The sequence below is a fragment of the Erpetoichthys calabaricus genome, chromosome 2 (assembly GCF_900747795.2).
Source record: "Erpetoichthys calabaricus chromosome 2, fErpCal1.3, whole genome shotgun sequence".
Classification (NCBI taxonomy): Eukaryota; Metazoa; Chordata; class Cladistia; order Polypteriformes; family Polypteridae; genus Erpetoichthys; species Erpetoichthys calabaricus.
The window spans coordinates 29,360,091-29,384,932 of record NC_041395.2 but is presented as its reverse complement, the minus strand read 5'-3'; the positions used below and the strand labels follow the sequence as shown (position 1 = coordinate 29,384,932).

Here is a 24,842-nt window from a genome sequence, read left to right as displayed (position 1 = left end):
GCAGGGGTTGGATATTCCAACAAGACAATGACCCAAAACACAGTTTGAAATCTACAAAGGCATTCCTGCAGAGGGAGAAGTACAATGTTCTGGAATGGCCATCACAGTCCCCTGACTTGAGTATCATCGAAAATCTATGGGATGATTTGAAGCAGGCTGTCTATGCTCAGCAGCCATCAAATTGAACTGAACTGGAGAGATTTTGTATGGAAGAATGGTCAGAAATACCTCCATCCAGAATCCAGACAATCATCAAAGGCTACAGAAGGTGTCTAGAGGCTGTTAGATTTACAAAAGGAGGCTCAACTAAGTATTGATGTCATATCTCTGTTAGGGTGCCCAAAGTTATGCACCTGTCTAATTTTGTTACGATGCATATTGCATATTTTCTGTTAATTCAATAAACTTAATGTCACTGCTGAAATACTACTGTTTCTAAAAGGCATGTCATATATTAAAAGGAAGTTGCTACTTTGAAAGCTCAGCCAATGATAAACAAAAATCCAAAGAATTAAGAGGGGTTTCCAAACTTTTTCATATGACTGTATATAAAATGTTAAGGTCTGTCTACCTGTCAGGCTATAACTCTAATCTTGGTCTTAATGGAAAGCTTATGATGTGATCTTCTTCTTCTTTTGGCTGCTCCTGTTAGGGGTTGCCACAGCGGATCATCTTCCATATCTTTCTGTCTTCTGCATTGTTCTGTTACACCCATCACCATGTCCTCTCTCACCACATCCATAAACCATCGCTTAGGCCTTCCTATTTTCAAAATATTCTGTCCTGTGATGACACTCTGGTTTTTCACTCTTATTTCAGACACCATTATCCTCTGTGTGTTACTCAAGAATATGCTTATAATTAGTGCTATAGCCCCGAAGACAGTTTACAAGACCACTAATGGCTGACCTCCCTCTATACATCATCTACTACAACTTAACTTGTGTTTAACAGACAACAATTTGAGGATAAAGATTTGAGCTTGTTGACTGCTTTTGCACTGTTTAGTTTGTCTTTTAAGACATACCTTTCTGACCTCATTTTTGCTTTTATTCTCGCATTGCTTTTTTTGAACATATTTTGAAAATAACTCTTTTTTGATACAAAATAACATATTACTGTTATTTAGGGCCTGGAGTTTTTAACTGTTCCCTTCATTGCTTCATGAGTTTTTTTTTAATTAATTAATTAATTGATTAATTAATTACACATGAAAGATGTAGCTACCCTAACTGATGTAAATAAATGATGGATTTAAAAATGGAACTGCATTTACAGTTACAGTGCGTGTCGTGCTGGTTACTTAGTGGTATAACATGCAAGAATGTGTTACAGTTTATCAAAACTAAAAAGAGACCCTTGTGCTTCTGTGTATCTTCAGACTGAATAAAAATGTAAGATAATTGTCTCCTTTTACAATTCTCTTTCCCACGTTCTTACTTATTTATATAATTTTAACAAATTGCACATACAGTATGCATTTGCATATTCCAGCGTACAGATCTATCTATCTATTATATACAGTAGTATCTATCTATCTATCTGTCTATCTATCTATCTATAGTGCCTTTCACATCAGTCAGTTGCCCAAATGGTCACAAGTGGCTTGTTCAGAGAGCCACATTCCTGTATTTCGTCACATATGTATTTCCATATACCAGTGTTATTATTTTGAGACGGTGTATAAAAGATAAGATAAGGTGATAACAATTGATGGAGATGTGGCAGTTTAAGATTTTTTAAATTTGTATGTTGACGTTTTTCAGTGACATCCACTGCCTGAATATGTCAAATGTAACAGAATTCAAGGTGGAAAATAAAATTCAAATATTTTGTGATCTTCAGCCCTCAGTGATTTTATGCTAGTATTAGTCATTTTGTATTAGTAGTTATTTTTCATTTGTTAATTACTGTATATTACTCAGTTAGGTGTACTTTCTAATATGTTGCTTTTAAGTATACTGAACACTAATCAGTCCCAGACCCTCCACTACTACCACACATCAGCCGAGGCCATTTTCACGTCACTTGAGTTGCTGTCCATTGTTTATGAAAGCATTGAGCCACCACAAGCCTCTTTGTGCTCCGTTTTTAACTCCATTGTAAAGTGCTGTTGAAAGCACATATTTAATGGTGTCTACAAACACAACTGAATTGCATTCTAATGTATGATCGCTATTACCTTTGAATATGACTCATTGTTACAAAACTATTTAATAAACAAAAATGTAATAACTGACTGTTGAATGAAGTAAATAAAAAAGTGAAATGTGAAATGCGCCAACATTCACCTCAGGCACCCGAGTCGTACGCCAGGCATACTGTAAGTTGTCTTACTTGTTTTCCTTGTCAACACCTACCTAAAGTTGGATCGTACTCTCCAATGAACCTCTTGGTGATGAATCGCACTGTCATTGCTGCAAAATAAAAAAAATGAAGAGGTGGCTATTACAAAACAGTTCAAGTAGGGTCACTGAAGAATACATTTACTACTGGTGGCCACTCAACACAGGAGCCTCTGTCAACCCTCACATTCATACATTTTTGCTGACTTGTAAAATCAATGTACTTACACACATTACTCAACATCTAAGAGATTAGGAAGTTAACAAGAAAGAGAGAACAAAATTTAAATACAACATTAAGCATCTTCTGTATAGTAAAGAAAAGGGGAAATGGTCAGCCAACCCTCTCCACTCAAGGATTTCAGGTTTTTCATCCTTCTTGGCTCTGGCTCCCCTTGTCCAGGCAAAATATAATTTTAGACACATTTATATTACTCTAATCTCTATATTTCACTTCTTTCCATTTGGGGTCTTGAATATACTTAACATGTACCTTCTTGAGATTTGGGAAGAAAAGCCAAAGAACTCTATGAAAACCCAAACTAGTACGACACTGACCTGCCTGGGATTTGAATCCATCTGAATTGCATTATAGACTCATTTGTAAAATGCTATATGAGAGATGCATGAAGACAACCGATTTCATTGTGGATATGTGCAATTCCCATGGCCTAATGCATACTGGCTTGGAAAAATGTTTGGAACTTTAATAAATAAATGAATGAATGTAAAAATGCTGCATGTGCTGTCTCACAACTCTAGAGTCACACCGTCCCTGAGCAATTACAGTGCCTTACCAAAGTATTAATCTCCTCAGAGTCTGCCCTGCTTTGGCTCATTACAAATTTGAAATTTACGTAATGGATTTAACAATATAGTCCAAATTGTTGAATTGGAATAAAAATAAAATTTCCATATATATAGGTAAATATACTATGTATATATATATATATATGTATATATATATATATATATATATATATATATATATATATATATATATATAATATAAACTGCGCAAATAAATTAAAGGAACACTTTGAAAACGCATCAGATCTCAATGGGAAAAAAATCCTGCTGGCTATCTCTACTGATATGGACTGATATGGTAATGTGTTAGGAACGAAAGGATGGCACATCGTTTGATGGAAATGACAATTATCAACCTACAGAGGACTGAATTCAAAGACACCCCGAAAATCAAAGTGAAAAAATAATGCGGCAGGCAGGCTCGTCCATTTTGCTGAAATTTCATTGCAGCAGCTCCAAATCGTACTCAGTAGTTTGTACGGTCCCCATGTGCTAGTATGCCTGCCTGACAACGTCCTAATGAGACGACGGATGGTGTCCTGGGAGATCTCCTCCCAGATCTGGACCAGGGCATCACTGAGCTCCAAGACAGTCTGAGGTTCAACCTGGCTGCATCGGATGGACCGAAAGATAATGTCACACCCAGAGGTGTTCTATTGGATTTAGGTCAAGCGGGCATGGGGGCCAGTCAATGGTATCAATTCCTTCATCCTCTAGGAACTGCCTGCACACACGAGGCCGGGCATTGTCGTGTACCAGGAGGAACCCAGGACCCACTGCAGCAGCATGGGGTCTGACAATTGGTCCAAGGATTTCATCCCAATACCTAATGGCAGTGCCGCTGTCTAGTCTGTAGAGGTCTGTGCGTCCCTCCATGGATGTGCCTCCCCAGACCATCCCTGATCCACCACCAAACCGGTCATGCTGAACGATGCATCTCCAGACTCTTTTACATCTCTCACATGTGCTCAGAGTGAACTTGCTCTCATCTGTGAAAAGCACACGCTGCTAGTGGCAGACCTGCCAATTCTGGTATTCTATGGAAAATGCCAATCGAGTTCCATGGTGCCAGGCAGTGAGCACAGGGCCCACTAGAGGACGTCGGGCCCTCAGGCCCCCCTCATGAAGTCTGTTTCTGATTGTTTGGTCAGAGACATTCACACCAGTGGCCTGCCTGCTGGAGGTCATTTTGTAGGCTCTGGTAGTGCTCATCCTGTTCCTCCTTACCCAAAGGAGCAGATACTGGTGGGTCCTGCTGATGGGTTAAGGACCTTCTTTGAGGGGCCCTGTCCAGCTCTCCTAGAGTAACTGCCTGTCTCCTGGAATCTCCTCCATGCCTTGGAGACTGTGCTGGGAGACACAGCAAACCTTCTGGCAATGGCACGTATTGATGTGCCTGCCATCCTGGAGAAGTTGGACTACCTGTGACAGCTCTGTAGGGTCTAGGTATTGCCTCATGATGCCAGTAGTGACACTGACCGTAGCCAAATGCAAAACTAGTCTGAAAACAGATGAGCAGGGAAAAATATCAATGGCCTCTCTCCACCTGTTAAACCATTCCTGTTTTGGGGGTCATCTCATTGTTGCCCCTCTATTGCTCCTGTTGTTAATTTCATTAACACCAAAGCAGCTAAAACTGATTAACTACCCCCTCTGCTACTTAACTGACCAGATCAATAGCCCAGAAGTTTCACTGACTTGATACTATACTCAGATTAAAAAGTGTTCCTTTAATTTTTTGAGCGGTATATATATATATATATATATATAACAAGTAAAAACTTGAAAGTTATGTGGGCATATGTATTCATCTCCTTTGCTATGAAACCCCTGAATAAGATCTGGTCTGACCAGCTAACTCCAGAAGTCACATAATTAGTTGAATAGGGTCCACCTGTGTGCACATGATCTGTCACATGATGTTTGTATAAATAGACCTGTTCTGGAAAGCCCCCTTACACAGCAACACCACTAATCAAGCAACATGAAGACCAAGGAGAAAACCAAACAGGTCAGAGCCAAAGTTGTGGAGAAGTTCAGATCAGAGTTTCGGTTATGAAAATATATCCTAAACTTTGAATATGCCAGGGAGCACCTTTAAATCCATTATAACAAAATGGAAAGAATATGGCACCACTACAAACTGAAAAGAGAAGGCTGCCCACCAAAACTCACAGAACAGGCGAGGAGGGCATTAATCAGAGATTCAACAAAGACACCAAGGATAACCCTGAAGGAGCTGCAAAGATCGACAGCAGAGAGTACCTATCCATAGCACCACTTTAAGCCGTACACTGTACAGAGAGGGACTTCATGACAGAGTGGTCAGAAAAAAGTCTTTGCTTAAAGAAAAAAAAATAAGAAAACAAATTTGGAGTTTGCCGAACAGCATGAGGTGGACTCTTCAAAAACATGGAAGAAATATCTCTTGTCAGATGAAACTAAAATTGAACTTTTTGGCCATCATGAGAAACACCATGAGTGAAGCAAACTCAACACTTCCCATCACCCCAAGAATATCATTCCCAATGGGAAGCATGATGGTGGCAGCATCATGCTGTGGGGACAGAAAAACAGGTTAGGATTGAAGGAAAGATGGCTGGCACTAAATACAGGGCATTTCTTGAGGAAGACCTGTTTGAGTCTGCTAGAAATTTGAGACTGGGATGAAGGTTCACCTTCCAGCAGGACAATGGTTGACCCTAAACATACTGCTAGAGCTACACTGGAGTGGTTTAAAGGGTAACGTTAAAATGTCTTGGGATGACCTCAGTCCAATGGAAAATCTTTGGCATGACTTGAAGATTGCTTTACACCAGTGGACTAAAATCCCTGTGGCCAGATGTACTAAGCTAATAGAGACATTCAACAAGAGACTTGCAGCTGGAATAATACAATACAATACAATACAGTTTATTTTTGTATAGCCCAAAATCACACAGGAAGTGCCGCAATGGGCTTTAACAGGCCCTGCCTCTTGACAGCCCCCCAGCCTTGACTCTCTAAGAAGACAAGGAAAAACTCCCAAAAAAAACCTAGTAGGGAAAAATGGAAGAAACCTTGGGAAAGGCAGTTCAGAGAGAGACCCCTTTCCAGGTAGATTGGGCGTGCAGTGGGTGTCAAAAGAAGGGGGTCAATACAGCATAAGGGGGCTCTACAAAGTACTGACTGTTTGGTGAATACCTATACACACTCAGGATTTCTGTTCTTCATCTAAATTATTGTTTATGTCCCAATGAAAAATAATTTGCACCTTCAAAGCGGTAGGTGTGTTGTATACATTAAATGATGCTAACCACCACCAAAAAAAACATTTTAATTCCAGGTTGTAAAGCAGCAAAACAGGACAAACACCTATGGGGGCAATTACTTCCACAAGGCACCGTATCTCTCTCTGCATACTCATCACTTCCTCCCATACCACTAAGACGTGCACACATGGGGGGATTTGTATCTTCAAACTGGTCCGGTGTGTGTGGCCCCCACATCTGTAAACTGGATTAAGTAGGTTCAGATGATTGATTACCTCTCAACATTCATCCAACATAATCTTTCAAAGGAAATGGGAGAGTTGGGCTAGCTGTGATATGGATTGATGGATGTATTGGCAGGTGTAAGTGGTACTGATGAATCCTGTTAAGCACTTTGTGGTATTGCTGACTATGAAATATGTTACAGGGCCTATAAGAACAAAAGAATGAGATGAGAGGAGACCATTCAGTCCATCAAGCCTGTTTATTTAGCTAATAGCCAAGCTGTCCCCAATAGCTCATTCAGATTCTACTTAAAGGTTGTCAGGAGTTCCACTTCGACATCATGTCTCTGCAGTTTGTTCCATAGTCCCATAACTCTGCATGTAAGAGCCAATCTTAGAAAGTTAAAGATTTGAGTTAAACTCATATTAGCGTTTGCTTAATTTGAATAGAATATACATTTCTTTCATAGACATAGACAAAGGTTAATATGAGATGGAACATTCTTACATAATTGAGAATTGAGTCAGTTGTTGTTTAGAACGGGTCCCAGTGCACAGGAACTTCAAAGACCTATTTTCAGCTTAGAAATGGGACAGGCCTACAGTTCTCTGACTGTTTTGAAATGGTTTCGAAACGTTTGGAAATGATTGAAATGAATAAGGAAACTTAAAGAAATGAAATAAGATTTAAGTTTTGAACAGAACTTTTCTTATAAGAACTTTCTTTTGTTTTTTTGCTATTTAAATTTTCTCTTTTTTGTGTGAACTGTTTTACTTTGAATTTTAACTAAAACTTTTAAAAACGAGGATACTTTGTCTGTGGAATCATTTCAGCGTGTCAGGCATTTGTTGAATCGCATTTTTTATTCTAGAGCTGGTAATTTTGGGAAAACGCAGCTACACTGCATAAAGAAGTGTTTCCTGGCTTCAGTTTTAAATGTACTTCCACACTCCAATATGCCAGTCCATTATACTCACATGTCAGATCCACCAAGCATCACCAATCGATCTAATTTACACATCTTTGGATATGACAGGAAACCTTTGGAGCTGAGAAAAGCCCACATTGACAAGCCAAAAACATCCAAACCACACACTGCCAGAGCTGCTGATTAGGGGGAAACAGTGCTGACCACCGTGCTGCCATAACTCCCACATTCAAAGAAATTGAAACTACAGACACTGTGACGACATTAAATAGCAATGACTTATTCTGAAGTGTTTTGCGTTAGTTTAATGCAATTCAGCCCTAGACGACAATACCCATCTCTATATATATAAAATCCAACATCTGTCTGTCTGCTTTTCACGAGAGAACTACTTAACGGATTTAGATCAGGTTTTTTTCTATAATTTACATGAACATTCCGGTTGATATTGCAACTTCTCTCATTGCGCTAAGTATCATTGTTCACTTGTGGTAGAGATTTATTTGTGCGAATCCGAGAGAGACGCAGCGGGCCGAAGGTAGGGCCCTCCTCACTCACACGTCAGCCTCGGGGCGTATCTTACCACCACTTAGTTAGCGAACGAGAGAACTACTTAATGGATTTTGATCTGCCTTTTTTCTATAATTTACTTAAACATTCCAGTTGATTTTGTGACCTCTCTCATCACGCTAAGTATCATAGTTTGCTTGCTGTACCGATTGATTTGTGCGAATCTGAGAGAGATGCAGCGGGCTGAGGCAGGTGGGGCCCTCCTCCTCACTCGCACGTCAGCCTCGGGGTGTACCTTACATCCGCTTACCTAGTGAACGACAGAACTACTTAACAGATTTAGATCTGTTTTTTTTTTTAGAATTTGCTTGAAAGTTCCGGTTGATTTTGCGACTTCTCTCATAAGAATCACAGTGCCCTTGCAGGAGCGATATATATTCACGCTAATCTGAGACGGAGACTGCAGGCCGAGGGAAGGGGGAAGCGTGACGTCAGAAGTAGGGAGCTGTGCTGGGCCTTCCTCACTGTCCTGTTTCACTTCTATGCGGGTGAAGTCGCGACGGATAGCTAGTTAAAAATATAAAGAAATGACATGAGGTGTCAGATACTTGCAAAGCCATTACAATCGGTAAGAAAAAAGGCTGAACTTGTTTAAAAAATGACGGTGAGTGACAGGGCTGTTTAATAAAACTATAATTTGTAGGACTCAAGCTGATGCGTCCAGCTCATGCATCTATCCATTATAGAAAATTGTATTCTTAAAATTGGTAATTTACACGTACTAGAAAAGTATTATAAGCACATGGGAGCACATGGGAAAGTAAGTATTGTTTTATGCTAAGCATTAAAGAGTGCTAGGATTAATAAGGCTCCTGTTTACATATTCTTTATTAGGTTGTATGAGCTAAAAACCACCAATACTGTACTTCATAATCCAGAGGTCAGACATGATAGAGAGCCAAAGGATGGGCCCCTCGCTTAGAGACAGAATGTGAACTCTTTGGCTGTAAAGAATGGTAGCAAGCAAGAATAGTCCTTCTCAAACAGATGAGATAGACAGAGCGGGGTCTGACATCCCCTCAACTAAGAATTATTGGTGGAATTCATTAGAGGCAGGAATATGGAACATTAGGAGTCAGATGAGGAAGAATAATGGTGGCTTAAATGATAAGAATTGCAATAAAAGGAAAAGGTACTTATGGCTGGATGCCATATCTTGATTCTGCTGCCTGTCCTGAGACTCCAAGTGTCTTCTTTGGGGCTGAGGGTGCCTGTGCTGCCTAATCTGCTTCAACACCATCCATCCATTTGTCACCACTCAATTCAAAGTCAAGGGTAGCCAAAGCTAGAAATGCAAGTCTACAGCACAATGTGATCATTTTAATATTAATAATAGTACTGAAATATCTTTTTTCCATTTTCTGTACCCACTTAGCCAGAACAGGGTCATCGGGACATTGGAGCCCATCCCAACAAGCAGCTGGTGCAAAGCTGGAACAACTCATGGACAAGGCACCAGACCATGGTAGGTAAGAAGAACAATTCATGGACGGGGCACCAGCCCATAGCAGGTAAAAATATACAATGTTAGCAGTGAATAAATACTACTATTACTAATCTACTCTCTCTCTATATATAAAATCCTAAGCCTAAATGTGCAAAGATTTTGTGCAACGTTTTTATGTCATATCGTTTGTCACGCTTTAAATTCGGCTTATTTTAAAACCTACAGATATATGTTTGGTATCATTCTTTTCAGAATGTATCAAACTTTAATGTGATGTTGTTAGATTTTTAGATTCTTATTCCGTTTGTAAATTATAAAGTAAAAAATATCAAGAACTCATGTCCCGCGAGATGAGACGTTGTGCCAAAACATTTAACCACGCCCGGGGCCGGAAATAAAAGACAAAGAGTAGATGACAAAGACAGCTGCTGTACAGGCTTTTAAATGTTCGAAGCGCCACATGAGATGCAGATCATGCAGGCACGGCAGCAGCAGCAGCAGCAGCTGATCGAGCAAAGAGGAGGTAAAAAAAACTGTATTTGTTTCCCACTGTATCACCATTTAAGAGGGGGTTTCAGAGGAGCAACTGCATCTCCTTGGGATGCGTTCAGCCCCCCCTCTTCACAACATGAGCGGCAGAGACACGAAGCGGCTGGCACGTAGCACAGGCCAGGGGGGTTGGTGAGCAAAGTGAGCAGGGGGCAAGCCCCCTAGTACTGACAATAATAATATTAAAATAGATGGCAAGGGGGTGAAGTGGTTCAAATGCCAAGAGCTTTCTATGGTAAGTTTGTTCTCCCCATTTGCTTCCTCCTGGTGCTCTGGTTTCCTCCCACAGTCCAAAGACATGCAGTTTAAGTGGTAAATTACCCCCCTGGTGTGTGTGTGTTCACCCTGTGATGGGGTTGACACCTTGTCCAGGTGTTGTTCCTGCATTGAATCTGACGTCTGCTGGGATGGACTTCAACTTCCTCACGACCCTGCTCTGAACACAGAGGGTTTATACAGTGCATGCATGAGGATCTGTTATAATAATAATAATAATAATAATAACCAATAACAACACATAGAACAATCCTAGCGAATCGTCCTGATATTGTGCTGCATAATTAGAAAGCCTGCCTGTTGATCGATATAAAAGAAACTGAGAAGATCAGTAAATAAAAGGATTTGGAAATTGAGATTAGCAGGATGTGGAACTGTAAAACTAGAACTGTGCCAGTTATAATTGGAGCATTAGGTACATTAAAGAAAGATCATGATGAAAACTTGAAGATGCTCCCAGGCCATCCATCAGCTAGTGAAGTGCAAAAGATCTCACTTATGGGCACTGCACACATCCTTAGAAAAGTGTTAGGGTAAATCACTTTAGCTTCATGTTGTAGCCTGGATTTAGCAGCTAAAACCACAAGGACATCATGTGACAGGAAACAATTTGCCTCACTCAGTATGCCACTGCAATAATAATCATAATAATGATAATATAATCAGTGCACTGCGGTGGGCTGGCGCCCTGCCCGGGGTTTGTTTCCTGCTTTACGCCCTGTGCTGGCTGGGATTGGCTCCAGCACAAGACAAGTGTCCCCTTTAGTGGCAGGAGAATCCTGGTTGCTAGAGGAAGGCCTACATAAAAATAAGTCCGGTATGGAGAGCCTCTAACCACCAACAGTGTATACTGTATGTGCCAGTCATTTCTCAACTCAGTGGTCCACTACAATAATAATCATGATAATAATGAGTGCAGGTGGCAGAGTGGTGCATTGCTAGCGCTGCTGCCTCGCAACAAGGAGACAGGAGTTCAAGTCCCAGGTGCTCCCAGTGTGGAGTTCACATGTTCTCCCCATGTGTGACTGAGTTTCCTGCATGTGCTCTGGTTTCCTTCCACAGTCCAAAGACATGCAGGTTAGGTAGAAGGCAATGCTAATTTGGCCCCTGAGGTGTATGTGAGTGTGTGTTTACATGGGATGGACTGGCTCCCTTTCCAAGGATAGTTTCTACCTTACACTCAGTGCTTGCTGGGATATGAATCACTGATGAAGGCGCACCATCTCCAGCTCAACCTGGCAAAAGTGGACCTTCTTGTTATCCCAGCTCATCAAGTTATTCATCACCACCATAAGTTTACTATCACCAATACCAGCCAGTCAGTACGCAACCTTAGGGTGGACGATGACCAGCTGTCCATCAGGGACCATGTTGTATGTGTTTTTAGAGATTCATTCTATACAATATCTACTCATAACAACCCATGGTCCTGGCTTTGATCTTGTCATGCCAGGACTACTACAACTTTGTCATGGCAGGAGTATTGGCATGTGTCACCAAGCTGCTGCAGATAATTCAAAATACAGCAGAACATCTAGTTTTGAGGAATCAGAGTCAGGAACATGTTACTTCTCTTTACAGATCACAACATTGGCTGTCTGTAGCAGCACAAATTAAGTTCAAATCCTTGATGATTCCCTAAAGAGTAATCAATGGGTCAGCACCTACAGTATATGCATTTCAGGTATCTCAAAATAAATTTGAGATATCTTAAAATGGGTGGGAAGTTATTTTAGGATATCTCATGCTCAAAAAGCATTTTAGTTAACTTAAAATTCACTGTTGTTTGAAATATCTAAAATACATTTTTAGATATCTAAAATTAATTTCATGATATCTTAAAATGGGTCTCTGCTCCATTTCAGATATCTAACAATGTATTTTAAAATATCTCAAATTGTATTTCAAAATATCTAAAATGCATTTTAAGATATCTTTAAAAGGACACTCAATTATTTCAAGATATCTCAATAGCATTTTCAGATATCTACGATACAATTTAAGATATCTGAAATACATTTTCAGATATCTTATAATAAACAAGAATTCCCATTGAAATAATAGGCAGTTTTACAGGAAATGATTTTGAGATATCTGAAAATGGACAGGAAGCTGTTTTGAGATATCTGGAAATGTATTTGAGATATCTTGAAATGCATTTGACATATCTCAAAATATATTGAAGATATCTTAAAATGTGATGGAAATTATTTTAAGATATCTCAAAGCGGGTTTCAGATATCTTAAAAAGTAAATTACATTTTAAGATATCCGAAATTCAGTTTGAGATATATCTAAATGTTAATTCGGCTTGCCATACCCCACTAACCTGTGCTCTGTATGTGACAGCAGGACCTTCAGCTGTATAGCGCCCAGACTTTGCAATGACCTCCCGAAATTAATGAGATCAGCTGACTCCATTCATTCTTTTAAAAAACAACACTAGACTCCTCTGTTCAGGAAGGCGTTTAACTTAAACTGACATTCTGCCATCATTTTCAGTTTATCTCTCTGTCCAGATACTCAGCATACTCAGTGTGTGTGTGTTATATCACAAATGAGGTGATTTGTTTCAGGCTTTCTTTTAGTACTGAATTTAGTATTGTTCTCTGGTTTATATTTTTCTTCTCTTTCATTCTATTTATTGCTTTGTATATTCTGTATTTATCTGTTTTAATGTTTTATGCAGAAAATATTTATATCCAAATTTACATATACTCTGCTATTCTTTCTATGAAGTGCCTTGAGCATGGGAAAGATACTATTCAAATAAAATGTATTATTATTATCATTATCATTATTATTATTATTATTATTATTATTATTACTAGAGGACTTCGCCCCCTGCTTGCTTCACTCGCCAATCCCCCCCAGCCTGAGCTATGCACCAGCCACTTCGCGTCTCTGCCACTCACGTATGTGGATTTCACTTTCACCAAACAACAAATCTTTTAATTTTCGCGGATACGCCTCTTCATTGGGAAGAAACACTACTTTTCCCTGATGGCAACATGAATTATACAATCTACAAGTCTCCAACAAAGTTTAAATCCAAACAATATATTCGATCTCTTTTCGCTGTTCTGTTATTTCACAGAGTAACAATTTCCGTTTGTTTGCGCTAATGTAATCTTTACTATCATTTTTGAGACTTTCAAATTTTAGTTCTCTCATTATCTCTAACCTACTCTGCATGTGTAGCGTGCCAATGTTTTTGAATTCTTTACGATGTTCTACTTTGTCATCTAATCTTTGTCTTTTATTTCCGGACTCGTCTCACTGGACGTGAAAGTATCTCTCTGAAGAAGTCACGTCTTGTCCCAGGATTTTTTTTATTATAATAGAGAGATTAACCTAGGACATGCAACACATTTGCATTTTGTTCTGAGCTCTTCACGTGTGATGACCCTCGTCCTTAACTCTTGTCTCTCACACTTGATGTTTACTTTGTGTTTGTCTCTTTTGCAGGTCAATTTGGATAAATGGGTCTGCTAAGCAAATCAACGCCACATAAAAGAATGTTCAACCAAACTAATGTTGTAAATCAAAAGTCAAAGGGTTAACAGGCAGACCTGACTGCCACTGGTGGTCCCAAACCCCCACCACCCAACTCCTCCCCCCACACTCTCGAGTGTCTTGGCCAAAGACTTTCACAATACGATGAGATTATGAAGAGTCACATCTCCAGTGAATGTGAAAAATGCTAAAAATAATCCAGACTGGGAATGCTGCCCCCACTTCGGTCCCTTCTGGGACTCCTTAGGAATTCAGTGCACCACTTGACCTCAGTTTTTAAATGTTGCTGCCCTGTGGTCATCCCATCTCAAGACGCAGTTTCTCCCAGCTGCTTCCTGCTGCTGCTGCTTTTCCAGGCCATACTGTGGAGTCTGACATACGTAAAGGAGGATAGTAAGTGATGTCCACATGCCTGTAGTGCTGTGATATACTCAATGCTTCATGTGGGCTGAAAGTGCCACCACTAAGATGCTTCCATCAATTTTGTAATCTGTTATTCAGTTCAGGGTCACAGGGAGACAGAGCCCATCCACTAAGACTTACAAGGAGGAAGCCATTGCTAGACAGAGCGGCCATTAATAGATTTAAAGCATTCCTTCTAATGTGAGAGGGAGCCTCACCCTGAAGTGGGATTAGCCGTCCATCTGCTTTTGTCTACTGCTTGTGAAGAAGGGCCCTTATTAGACTGGCATGGATCCCAGGTCACCCTGAAGATCAGTGCCACATGACTTCATGGCAGCTTTCAAGTATGTTTTTGATTTGGACGAGGGCTTGAGGAAACAGTTCTGCATTTTCAATATGTCCCCATGTCCAAGAAGCATGCAGAAAATAAGTAAATAAACATTCTTCAACATCATGTCTTCAAATGAGCCCAAAATCTTTCATTTGATATTTTACTGTTAACTATAACATTTGCAACATGATATCTGCTTGAAGTTTAAAACTGCATTAACAATACAGTATACAAAGTATCAGGGCACAATGCAAGAACCAGTCCTGGACGGGATGCCAACCGCTGCCTACTCTCAAGACAAATTAAGGTTCACCAGTCAACCTGACTGCAAGTCCTTATGGGCACACAATCGGTGACATGAGATCAAGAAACAAGCCTAACAGCAGAGGCAAATGAACAGACAGCACAGGGAGAGCACAGAGGTAGATGAGACACTCAGTGCTGGTGCTACAAGCAGGTATGCATCATCCAAGTAGGGATGGCATCCTATGGCACATGCTATTGGGTATCAAGCAAGGGCTCTTCTAGGATAAAAAAAGGTTTATGGAGAGCTGTGGAGCACACTACAGCTGGACCCCCGGATTGTTTCAAAGAAGAGGGATACTGATGGCAAGAAGATGCCACCAGACATTGACCCTTTAGCAGATGGACCTAGGCAGGCCTTACGCATCTAACTATCTATTATATAGTGCCTTTCCTTCTATCTATCTTATTATATAGTGCCTTTCACCTTCTGTTTCAGTCTATTTATATTATACCAGTAACAGCGCACTGCACATACACTTGACTTGAGTATTCCTAGTTTTCATCCTCTTTCTCTGTACGTTTATCATTCATTTGCTCAGAGGTTGATGTGCTTGTTGCTTCCTGAGCAGCTCTTCTTTTCTTCACCCTAGCGGCCCGCTTCTTCTCTTCCTTCGTTGGAGTCTTTACACGTTAAAACTGATTAAGTCAGTGTTTGTGTTGCAATTAATCAGTACGTTTTCTTTCATTTTTCACTTAAGCTGGCACTTAAGTCTTCAGTCTGCCTCAAGAATGATTTAAGATATGAAGAGGTAGGGGAAGTGACGGCGAAGGTGGTAGGGATGAGAACGGCGGCGCCTGTACACATGCGCCACATGGCCGCCCTGCTGGCCACTGCCGAGAGTTGATTCTACAATAAAATAAAATAAAAATAAAAAGAGGAATAACCTTGGAGGTCAATCATCACCCCGAAAGCGGATAGTAGAGGTCACGTAGTATATGTGTACCAAATTTCAGGTCAAATGGTTTGAGCTACAGGTGAGTTAAAATCCTGGACAGACAAACAGACAGCCACAATAGCGTATTATATAAGAAGATACTTTCTTTATCTGTCTATTTATTGATCTAATTTCTTACAGTGCTTTTTACTCTGTCTACCTAGCTATATTAAATAGTGTCTTTCCTATCCATCTAATTTTATATAGTGCCTTGTACTCCATCCACAGTATCTATATTGTTATTATTTGGCTGCTGCCTTTATCCAAGGTAATTTACAACATTTGAGATACAATTGGTTACATTTCTTTTGTTTTTCCAATTGGAGCGCACCAGCAGGTGAAGTGACTTTTTTTTTTTTTTTTTTCTTTATTTCGTCTTATACGATTTCTCGTATTAGAAATTTGTTAGTTTTTGCATACCCCTTGGGGTCAGAGTGCAGGGTCAGCCATTGTACAGCGCACCTGGATCAATTACAGGTAAAGGGTCTTGCTCAAGGGCCCAGCAGAGTAGGATCTCTTTTGGCAGTGACGGGGATTCGAACCGGCAACCTTCAGGATACCAGCGCAGATCCTTAGCCTCAGAGCCACCACTCCACCCCAATGTTAATGGTCACACCATGTCAATAAAAATCTCAACAATTACACCACACTTTCCTGCCATATTATACGGTATCTATTGATTTATCTTATATAGTGCCTTTACTATTTATCTTTGGATCTCATTTTATAAAGTACCTTTTCCTCTATCATTACTTAGATTACACAGTGTTTTTCCTATCTATCTGTTGATCTCATTTTATGCAGTGCCTATTATATCTATCTAATTCTCAATCTATTCACTGTATTTTATAACATACTTTTTACACTCTATCTATCTATCTATCTATCTATCTATCTATCTATCTATCTATCTATCTATCTATCTATCTATCTATCTATCTATCTATCTATCTATCTATCATATAGTGCCTTTCAGATCCATCTATTGATTTAGAGCCTTTCACTCTATCTATAGTATCCATCTATATTATTATCCAGTGTCTTTCCTATCTATCTATTGATCTCATTGTATATAGTGTTTTCACTCGATATACAGTATCTATATTATATAGTGTCTTTCTTAATTGTCAATTGATCTCATTTTAAGCAGTGCCCTTCATTCAATTATATTTATAAATTATATTGTATCTTTCCTAACAATCTGTTTATCTATTTGGCTCTTTTGTTGATATCATACGGATAAATGAAATGACTAACAGTCACTCTTAGTGTTTTGTGAGATTTTGCCAATTAATAAAATACAGCATCGATGCATTACGTGTAATTTTGTTAGAAAAGCCATTTTAAACAATTTAAATATGGTTATAATTTTTGTGAAGAATACAAAAAAGACGAGTCATTCTGTTGCGTGGCAGAGGGATAATGTTTTAGCAACTGCAGCGGCAGTAGCACAATAAACATTCACAGTGATTAACTGTATTTTATTTTATTGTAATAAATACTTCCTGCTGTCTGTTCCAAATGCGCTGCTCTCCACTTCTCACATGTGGCCTCTGGGGCTGTCATTTCAAGTACAAATAATTACACTGAAGCTCGGAGGGCAGCTGTGAAAACTTCAATCAGGCAATTTAAACAGATTTAGTGGATCTCATTTCCTTCATTTTCATTCTAAGACAATTTTCATTATTTCTCACTTTAACTGCCCATTATGTTATGTACGTGAAAAGCTTCATCACATTTTTTCCTCGATTTCAGTAGTAGTTTCAAATGTTGAATTTATTTAGCTCCTGTTTACGGTGTTCACAATATATTTAAAAAAATATATATTTTTCAGTCACGTTGTAGATGAGCTTTATAGTATATGACTGTGTAGTCTGGAAAATGAGAATAAAGGAAACAGACACTCTAAACTTAGAGGAAGGTCCTTCTCTGTCTATCATATAGTGTGCCTTTGCATCTATCTATCTATCTATCTATCTATCTATCTATCTATCTATCTATCTATCTATCTATCTATCTATCTATCTATCTATCTATCTATCTATCTATCTATCTATCTATCTACAGTCATATGAAAAAGTTTGGGAACCCCTCTCAGCCTGCATAATAATTGACTCTCCTTTCAACAAAAAAGATAACAGTGGTATGTTTTTCATTTCCTAGGAACATCTGAGTACGGCGGTGTTTTCCGAACAAAGATTTTTAGTGAAGCAGTATTTAGTTGTATGAAATTAAATCAAATGTGAAAAACTGGCTGTGCACAAATGTGGGTCCCCTTGTAATTTTGCTGATTTGAATGCCTGTCACTGCTCAATGCTGATTACTACAACACCAAATTGGTTGGATGAGCTCGTTACGCCTTGAACTTCATAGACAGGTGTGTCCAATCATGAGATATAAAGGTATTTAAGGTGGTCCATTGCAAGTTGTGCTTCCCTTTGACTCTCCTCTGAAGAGTGACAGCATGGGATCCTCAAAGCAACTCTCCAAAGATCTGAAAACAAAGATTGTTCAGTCTCCCGGTTTAGGGGAAGGCTACAAAAAGCTATCTCAGAGGTTTAAACTGTCAGTTTCAACTGTAAGGAATGGAATCAGGAAATGGAAGGCCACAGGCACAGTTGCTGTTAAACCCAGCAGGTCTGGCAGGCCATGAAAAATACAGGAGTGGCATATGAGCAGGATTGTGAGATTGGTGACAGACAACCCACAGATCACCTCCAAAGACCTGCAAGAACATCTCGCTGCAGATGGTGTATCTGTACATCGTTCTACAATTCAATTCAAGATTTTAGTTTGCACAAAGAACATCTGTATGGCAGGGTGATGAGAAAGAAGCCCTTTCTGCACTCACGCCACAAACAGAGTCGCTTGTTGTATGCAAATGCTCATTTAGACAAACCAGAGTCATTTGGGAACAAAGTGCTTTGTACTGATGAGACAAAAATGGAGTTATCTGGTCATAACAAAAAGCACTTTGCATGGCGGAAGAAGAACACCGCATTCCAAGAAAAACACCTGCTACCTGCTGTCAAATTTGGTGGAGGTTCCATCATGCTGTAGGGCTGTGTGGCTAGTTCAGGGACTGGGGCCCTTGTTAAAGTTGAGGGTCAGATGAATTCAACCCAATATCAACAAATTCTTCAGGATAATGTTCAAGCATCAGTCACAAAGTTGAAGTTACGCAGGGGTTGGATATTCCAACAAGACAATGACCCGAAACACAGTTTGAAATCTACAAAGGCATTCATGCAGAGGGAGAAGTACAATGTTCTGGAATGGCCGTCACAGTCCCCTGACTTGAATATCATCGAAAATCTATGGGATGATTTGAAGCAGGCTGTCCAGGCTCGGCAGCCATCAAATTTAACTGAACTGGAGAGATTTTGTATGAAAGAATGGTGAAAAATACCTCCATCCAGAATCCAGACACTCATCAAAGGCTATAGGAGGCGTCTAGAGGCTGTTAGATTTACAAAAGGAGGCTCAACTAAGTATTGATTGCATAGCTCTGTTGGGGTGCCCAAATTTATGCACCTGTCTAATTTTGTTATGATGCATATTGCATATTTTCTGTTAATTCTTAAATGTCACTGCTGAAATACTACTGTTTCCATAAGGCATGTCATATATTAAAAGGAAGTTGTTACTTTGAAAGCTCAGCCAATGATAAACAAAAATCCAAAGAGTTAAGATGGGTTCCCAAACTTTTCCATTTGACTGTATCTATCATATAGTGCTATTCATTTCTAATGCCATTCATACCTATCTTTTATATAGTGCCTTTCATATCTATCTATCTATCTATCTATCTATCTATCTATCTATCTATCTATCTATCTATCTATCTATCTATCTATCTATCTTATAGTGCCATTCAAAACTATATTTTATATAGTGCTTTTCATATCTATTCATGTATCTATCTATCATATAGTACCTTTCATATCTACCTATCTATCTATGGCCAGACAATGGCTGCCGTCCTAAATAAAGGTGTGAATGGAGTTCCGCCTCTGTGAATCATATGTCCATGATTCAGGGCATTGTCTAGAAATCCATGAAAAGTCAAGCATCTCTCTCAGTAACAAATACCATTGCTATAGGCTCATGGACAGCTTGCAACTTGATCTTTCTGTGCTTCCTGTGACTCTCAGATTTGTTTCAACCCTGACATCCTATTACTAGTACATAAATATGCAACTGTTTTTGTAAAGCACAGGTAGGCCTACTTTTGCAGTCATTGGAACTGGGCCTGCTACTATTAGCACAGACTGGAGAGACTGCCATACAGTCCGTGAAACACGGAAGTGAAAATGGATGCTTCCGGACTATGCACACCACATAGTACAGTAAGTAGGTCCACTTTCAATTTTATTTCTTCAAGAAGATTGAAATATTTGGCAGCTATTGTATAATAATAGTTATATATTTTTTAGTTATTTAATTTTTGAGCTTCCTAGACAAAGAAAGGTAGAAAATCTCACAACATAATTTTTCCCATAAAAACAGAAAATCCAGGGCTGAAAGGGTTAAAAGCCAAGCCAGCATTCTTTCTACTGTCTTCCTTCTCAGCTCATCTCAGCTTTTCCTGCTCAGCCACACAGCCCCATAAAAACCTAAATACGGGCTCCCTTATTTGTTCGTCTTTCCTGTGCCATGTGCTGAGTGCCCCAAGGACACCTCGTCTGTCTCTCACCCACTGTTGCCTTTCAATGACAGGTCTAGTGTGCTGCCGCCTACTGGCTGCGGTGAGCCTTACAGGCACTTTATCCAAAGCAGTTGGCTACCTGGCTGGGCAGATTTGCACAGTTGGTGTTCTTGCAAAGTGGACTGCTACCTCTGCTTCTAACTATCTTTTTTATCCTTTTATTACAGAATTGTTTTACAGTAAACGGCTTAATTTTCTATGACAAATAATGTGCCCACTTAAAACTGTCAGGCAGATATTCTGACAGATTTCTAGGAAGTCTCAAAATGAATTACTCTCAGCACTAGTCCTCTCTCATTTACACCATAAAGACACCAAACACTACTCAGACATGCATGTTAAACTCTTTATGTCCAGATAAAGAGGAAAAGGAAGTCAACTTAATGGTGATCATTAATTGGCCAAAGGTTCAATGTAAAACATATTTTCATTGCAGACTTTATTTGAAAACTTCACTCTCCCAGCTACACACACTTTTAATGGAGCGGCTGTGAAAACTAAACAGGACTAACAAACCATGCAGCAGAAAGAGAGAGTGATGTGCTACAAAGTAAGGCGGGCTAAGGGCAGCGTGTGGGCTCTGGGGTCTGCTTAGCTACTCAGCAGACAGACAATAAAAGGCAACCCTCTGGTGGTGCGCTACTGGCGGCCTTTAAAATACTGGATGAGCAACTGAAATCTGTCAAAAAAGAGTCAACAGAAAAAAAACAAACACTTTAATGAGTGTCTTAAACAGCAGCGATTTAACAGATTCGGATATTGCATTCAATCTTCTTCAGAAACTGAAGTAAACAGGATGGGCGAATGTAGTCAGTGAGCTCAGAATAATGTCGGGACTGTGAGACACGAGCCCATGTACAGAACAATAAATAATAAGCATACAAAATGGATTAGTTACACTCATAATCCTTAGTGCCATATGAGAACTGAGATAAGAAAAAGAAAGCATGCAATGTAATGAAAATGTATTAGATAGATAGATAGATAGATAGATAGATAGATAGATAGATAGATAGATAGATAGATAGATAGATAGATAGATAGATAGATAGATAGATAGATAGATAGATAGATAGAAAGGCACTATATAATAGACAGACAGAAATAAAAGGCACTATTCAAAAGATAGATAGATAGATAGATAGATAGATAGATAGATAGATAGATAGATAGATAGATAGATAGATAGATAGATAGATAGATAGATAGATAGGCACTATATAATAGACAGACAGAAATAAAAGGCACTATTCAATAGATAGATAGATAGATAGATAGATAGATAGATAGATAGATAGATAGATAGATAGATAGATAGATAGATAGATAGATAGATAGATAGATAGAAAGGCACTATATAATAGAAATAAAAGGCACTATTCAATAGATAGATAGATAGATAGATAGATAGATAGATAGATAGATAGATAGATAGATAGATAGATAGATAGATAGATAGATAGATAGATAGATAGATAGATAGATAGATAGATAGATAGATAGATAGATAGATAGGCACCATATAAGAGATACTTTTTTTCTAAGCCATGAATTTTAAAGAATTCAAAAAGTCAAACAGGCAGACAGGTGACGTTATCAAATGATGATCTATAAATACCAATACAAAATTCTCAAAGCCGCATTGTTCACTTCATGCTCACGGAGGCCAGTTCTAAATCGAAAAATCTCGATAGCAGAGTGGCAGTCCTTCAAAGAGCCATTCATTCACTGACGACCTCGAAATCTGCGCGATTTTAGAGATGTGGGACGAAACCCGGACTCGCCGAGGAAAAAATCCCACACACATATGGAGAGAATGTGCAAACCTCACACTAGCAAACATTGAGCTTGGCATGTGTCGAATTTGTCGAAGTGGCGACACATACCGTGTTGCCCTTATAATAAATAATAATAATAATAATAATAATAATAATAATAATAATAATAATAATAATAATAGACTTCTGTGAAAAACACGCATGTTCTTCGCCCAGCGGGTGTGTGGGTTTCCTTCGGGACATTACGTTCTTCCACCGGTGGAATGATTTGCAGTTGTATATCGATTAACAATTCTAAAGCTGATGAGAGTGCGACAAAGTTTGCCGAGTGATGGACCGACATCCCGTACTGTACCTTCTGTGTTACGTCAGTTGCTTTCCTGGTCGCAGTTAATGAAAGCGCATTTGTAAGTAGAATGGTTGAGAAGATACTTTTAAAATAAGTTATTATTTTAAGAAAATTACAATTAAGAACGCAATTTGGGGTACTATAAAATAAAAAGGTTGCAATATAATTTAGAATTGTTTCCCCGTTGACACAGTCCGTTCAAAGGCCTTAAGTAGTACATAAGGCTCAAATTCTCTTCACGTAAAGGTAATGCAGCAGTAATTGTAAAAGTTTAGTTAATACCCTGATTGCTGAGAAAAAAAAAGCAACCATCAACAAATGCTACCTAACTAAACCCAAATAAAAAGAGAAAAGACAAAATGTTATAATAGATCGATTCCACTCCTAATCCGCGTGCTCCAGTTTCCATTCCTGTCATCATCACAACTCTTCATTCAAGCGCCCGACTTTAAAATCAGTCCAGTCAGCAGTATATTTGGCCCGCGAGAGACGTTGAAGATTTGCGCTCAGATGCAAATTATTGTTGTTTCCGCAGACTCTCCAGCATGCCCCGCAGTCGCTGCTTTCTAATTTTCGGCTGAAATAAACAATAATCTTCCGGGAGACTTCACGGACACTTCTCTGCCTCTCATGAGGTATTCTAGAACTACAGCCTGACACGTATCACTCATCAGTTTGACTTTCGTATTTCTTTCATTTTTTTTACGAGGTCGGTAATTTATTTGCAATAAAAAACGAAAGCTGCTGTATGAATGGCAGTGCGGCATTGTGTAACTACACAATGCTGCTTTTAGAAATGTTGATTTGCACACACTTGGCGTCCAGTCCAGAGCTGGTTCTTGCTCAGGTACCGCCGCTCCAGCGATCCCGTACTGTATAAAGAGTCTGCAGGGTGAATAATGCAAAGACCTGTAACAGGTGATAAGATCCCAATATGGCCCCGATCGGCACAGTACCTGTTTTTCCAACAGCACCTTGACCCAAGACTACCACCCGGACTGTCCTGGACGGGGGGAGACTTCCCGATCTCCTCAGCGGTCTGGGTAAAGTAAAGTTGCTGCTCATCGTTTGCAATTTTCAGCACACAGCTTCGACGAGGACATAATAGTGAGGTGGTCGTGCTCTGACCGGCACCTCTAACACTGTTCCGACTCTAGACGCCCTTTCCCGGTAAACGAATCCACAGAATGAAGACCCCTTGCGTTTCACACTTTTCCCTTTCTGCCTGCCTGCCTGGCAGCAGTCCCTGTGTGTTTTGCGTCCGTCAGCAACTGTTGATCGCCTTCCCTCCCCGCCTGTCTGCCACTGACTGAAGAGGGGCAGGCAGAGCTGCGCGCGATCCCGCCTCCTCTTTCGAGGCCACAACGACGAGCGCCGCTTTAACGCGCAGCGAGTACTCAAATTTGACACATTTCTCCGAGCAAAATTAATGGCGAAAGTCTAATGACATTTCCACCCTCGGAGTATCGTTTATCTGTGTTGCTTGTCAATTTGGTCTTTATTGTACTAGTTATTTCATCTAACCGTCCATTCATTCATTTTGAACCAGCCTATTCCACTACAAAGTCAGGAGCAGATGACACCATCATTGGCAAGGTAGGCTAAAAGCCTGGTAGAGGCGCCACTTAATTAAACAGAACACTTATCTAAACGTCTTTGGTTTATGTGAGAAAAAAAAATATATATATATATATATATATATATATATATATATATATATATATATATATATATATATATATATATATATATATGTGGACAGGTACAGAAGTGCAAACTGTAACCGGGCCGTGTCTGGGCATTAATTTAAATGGCGAGCCCTGGCGCAATGAGACAGCAGCAAGGACTACCACATCATAATGTGCAGTTTACACAATATACACTCACTGAGCAAATTATTAGTTACATCAGTACACCTGCTTATCCCTACAATTATCTAATTTGCCAATCATATGGCAGGTACAGGTCAGGAGCTTCAGTTAATGTTCACATCAAACATAAGAATGGGGACAAAATGTCATCTGAGTGATTTTGATAGTGGCATGAGTATATATTTGAATGCTGATCTCCTGGGATTTTCACAGACAACTGTCTCTAGAGTTTACTCAGAATGGTG

General features: G+C 39.5%; 1 protein-coding gene across 1 annotated transcript in view; it reads right to left on the bottom strand.

Moving 5' to 3' along the window:
• LOC114645717 (ras-related and estrogen-regulated growth inhibitor-like) overlaps positions 1–24,034 on the bottom strand; it is a 49,070-nt gene extending 25,036 nt beyond the window's left edge. The window contains exons 1-2 of the mRNA XM_028793534.2: positions 23,683–24,034; positions 2,361–2,417 (exon numbers count right to left, since the gene is read on the bottom strand). Of these exons, the coding sequence (XP_028649367.1) occupies positions 2,361–2,417; positions 23,683–23,791 (166 nt within the window). The 5' untranslated portion in view covers positions 23,792–24,034. The remainder of the gene's footprint in view (positions 1–2,360; positions 2,418–23,682) is intronic.
• Between the last annotated feature and the right edge of the window lie 808 nt (positions 24,035–24,842).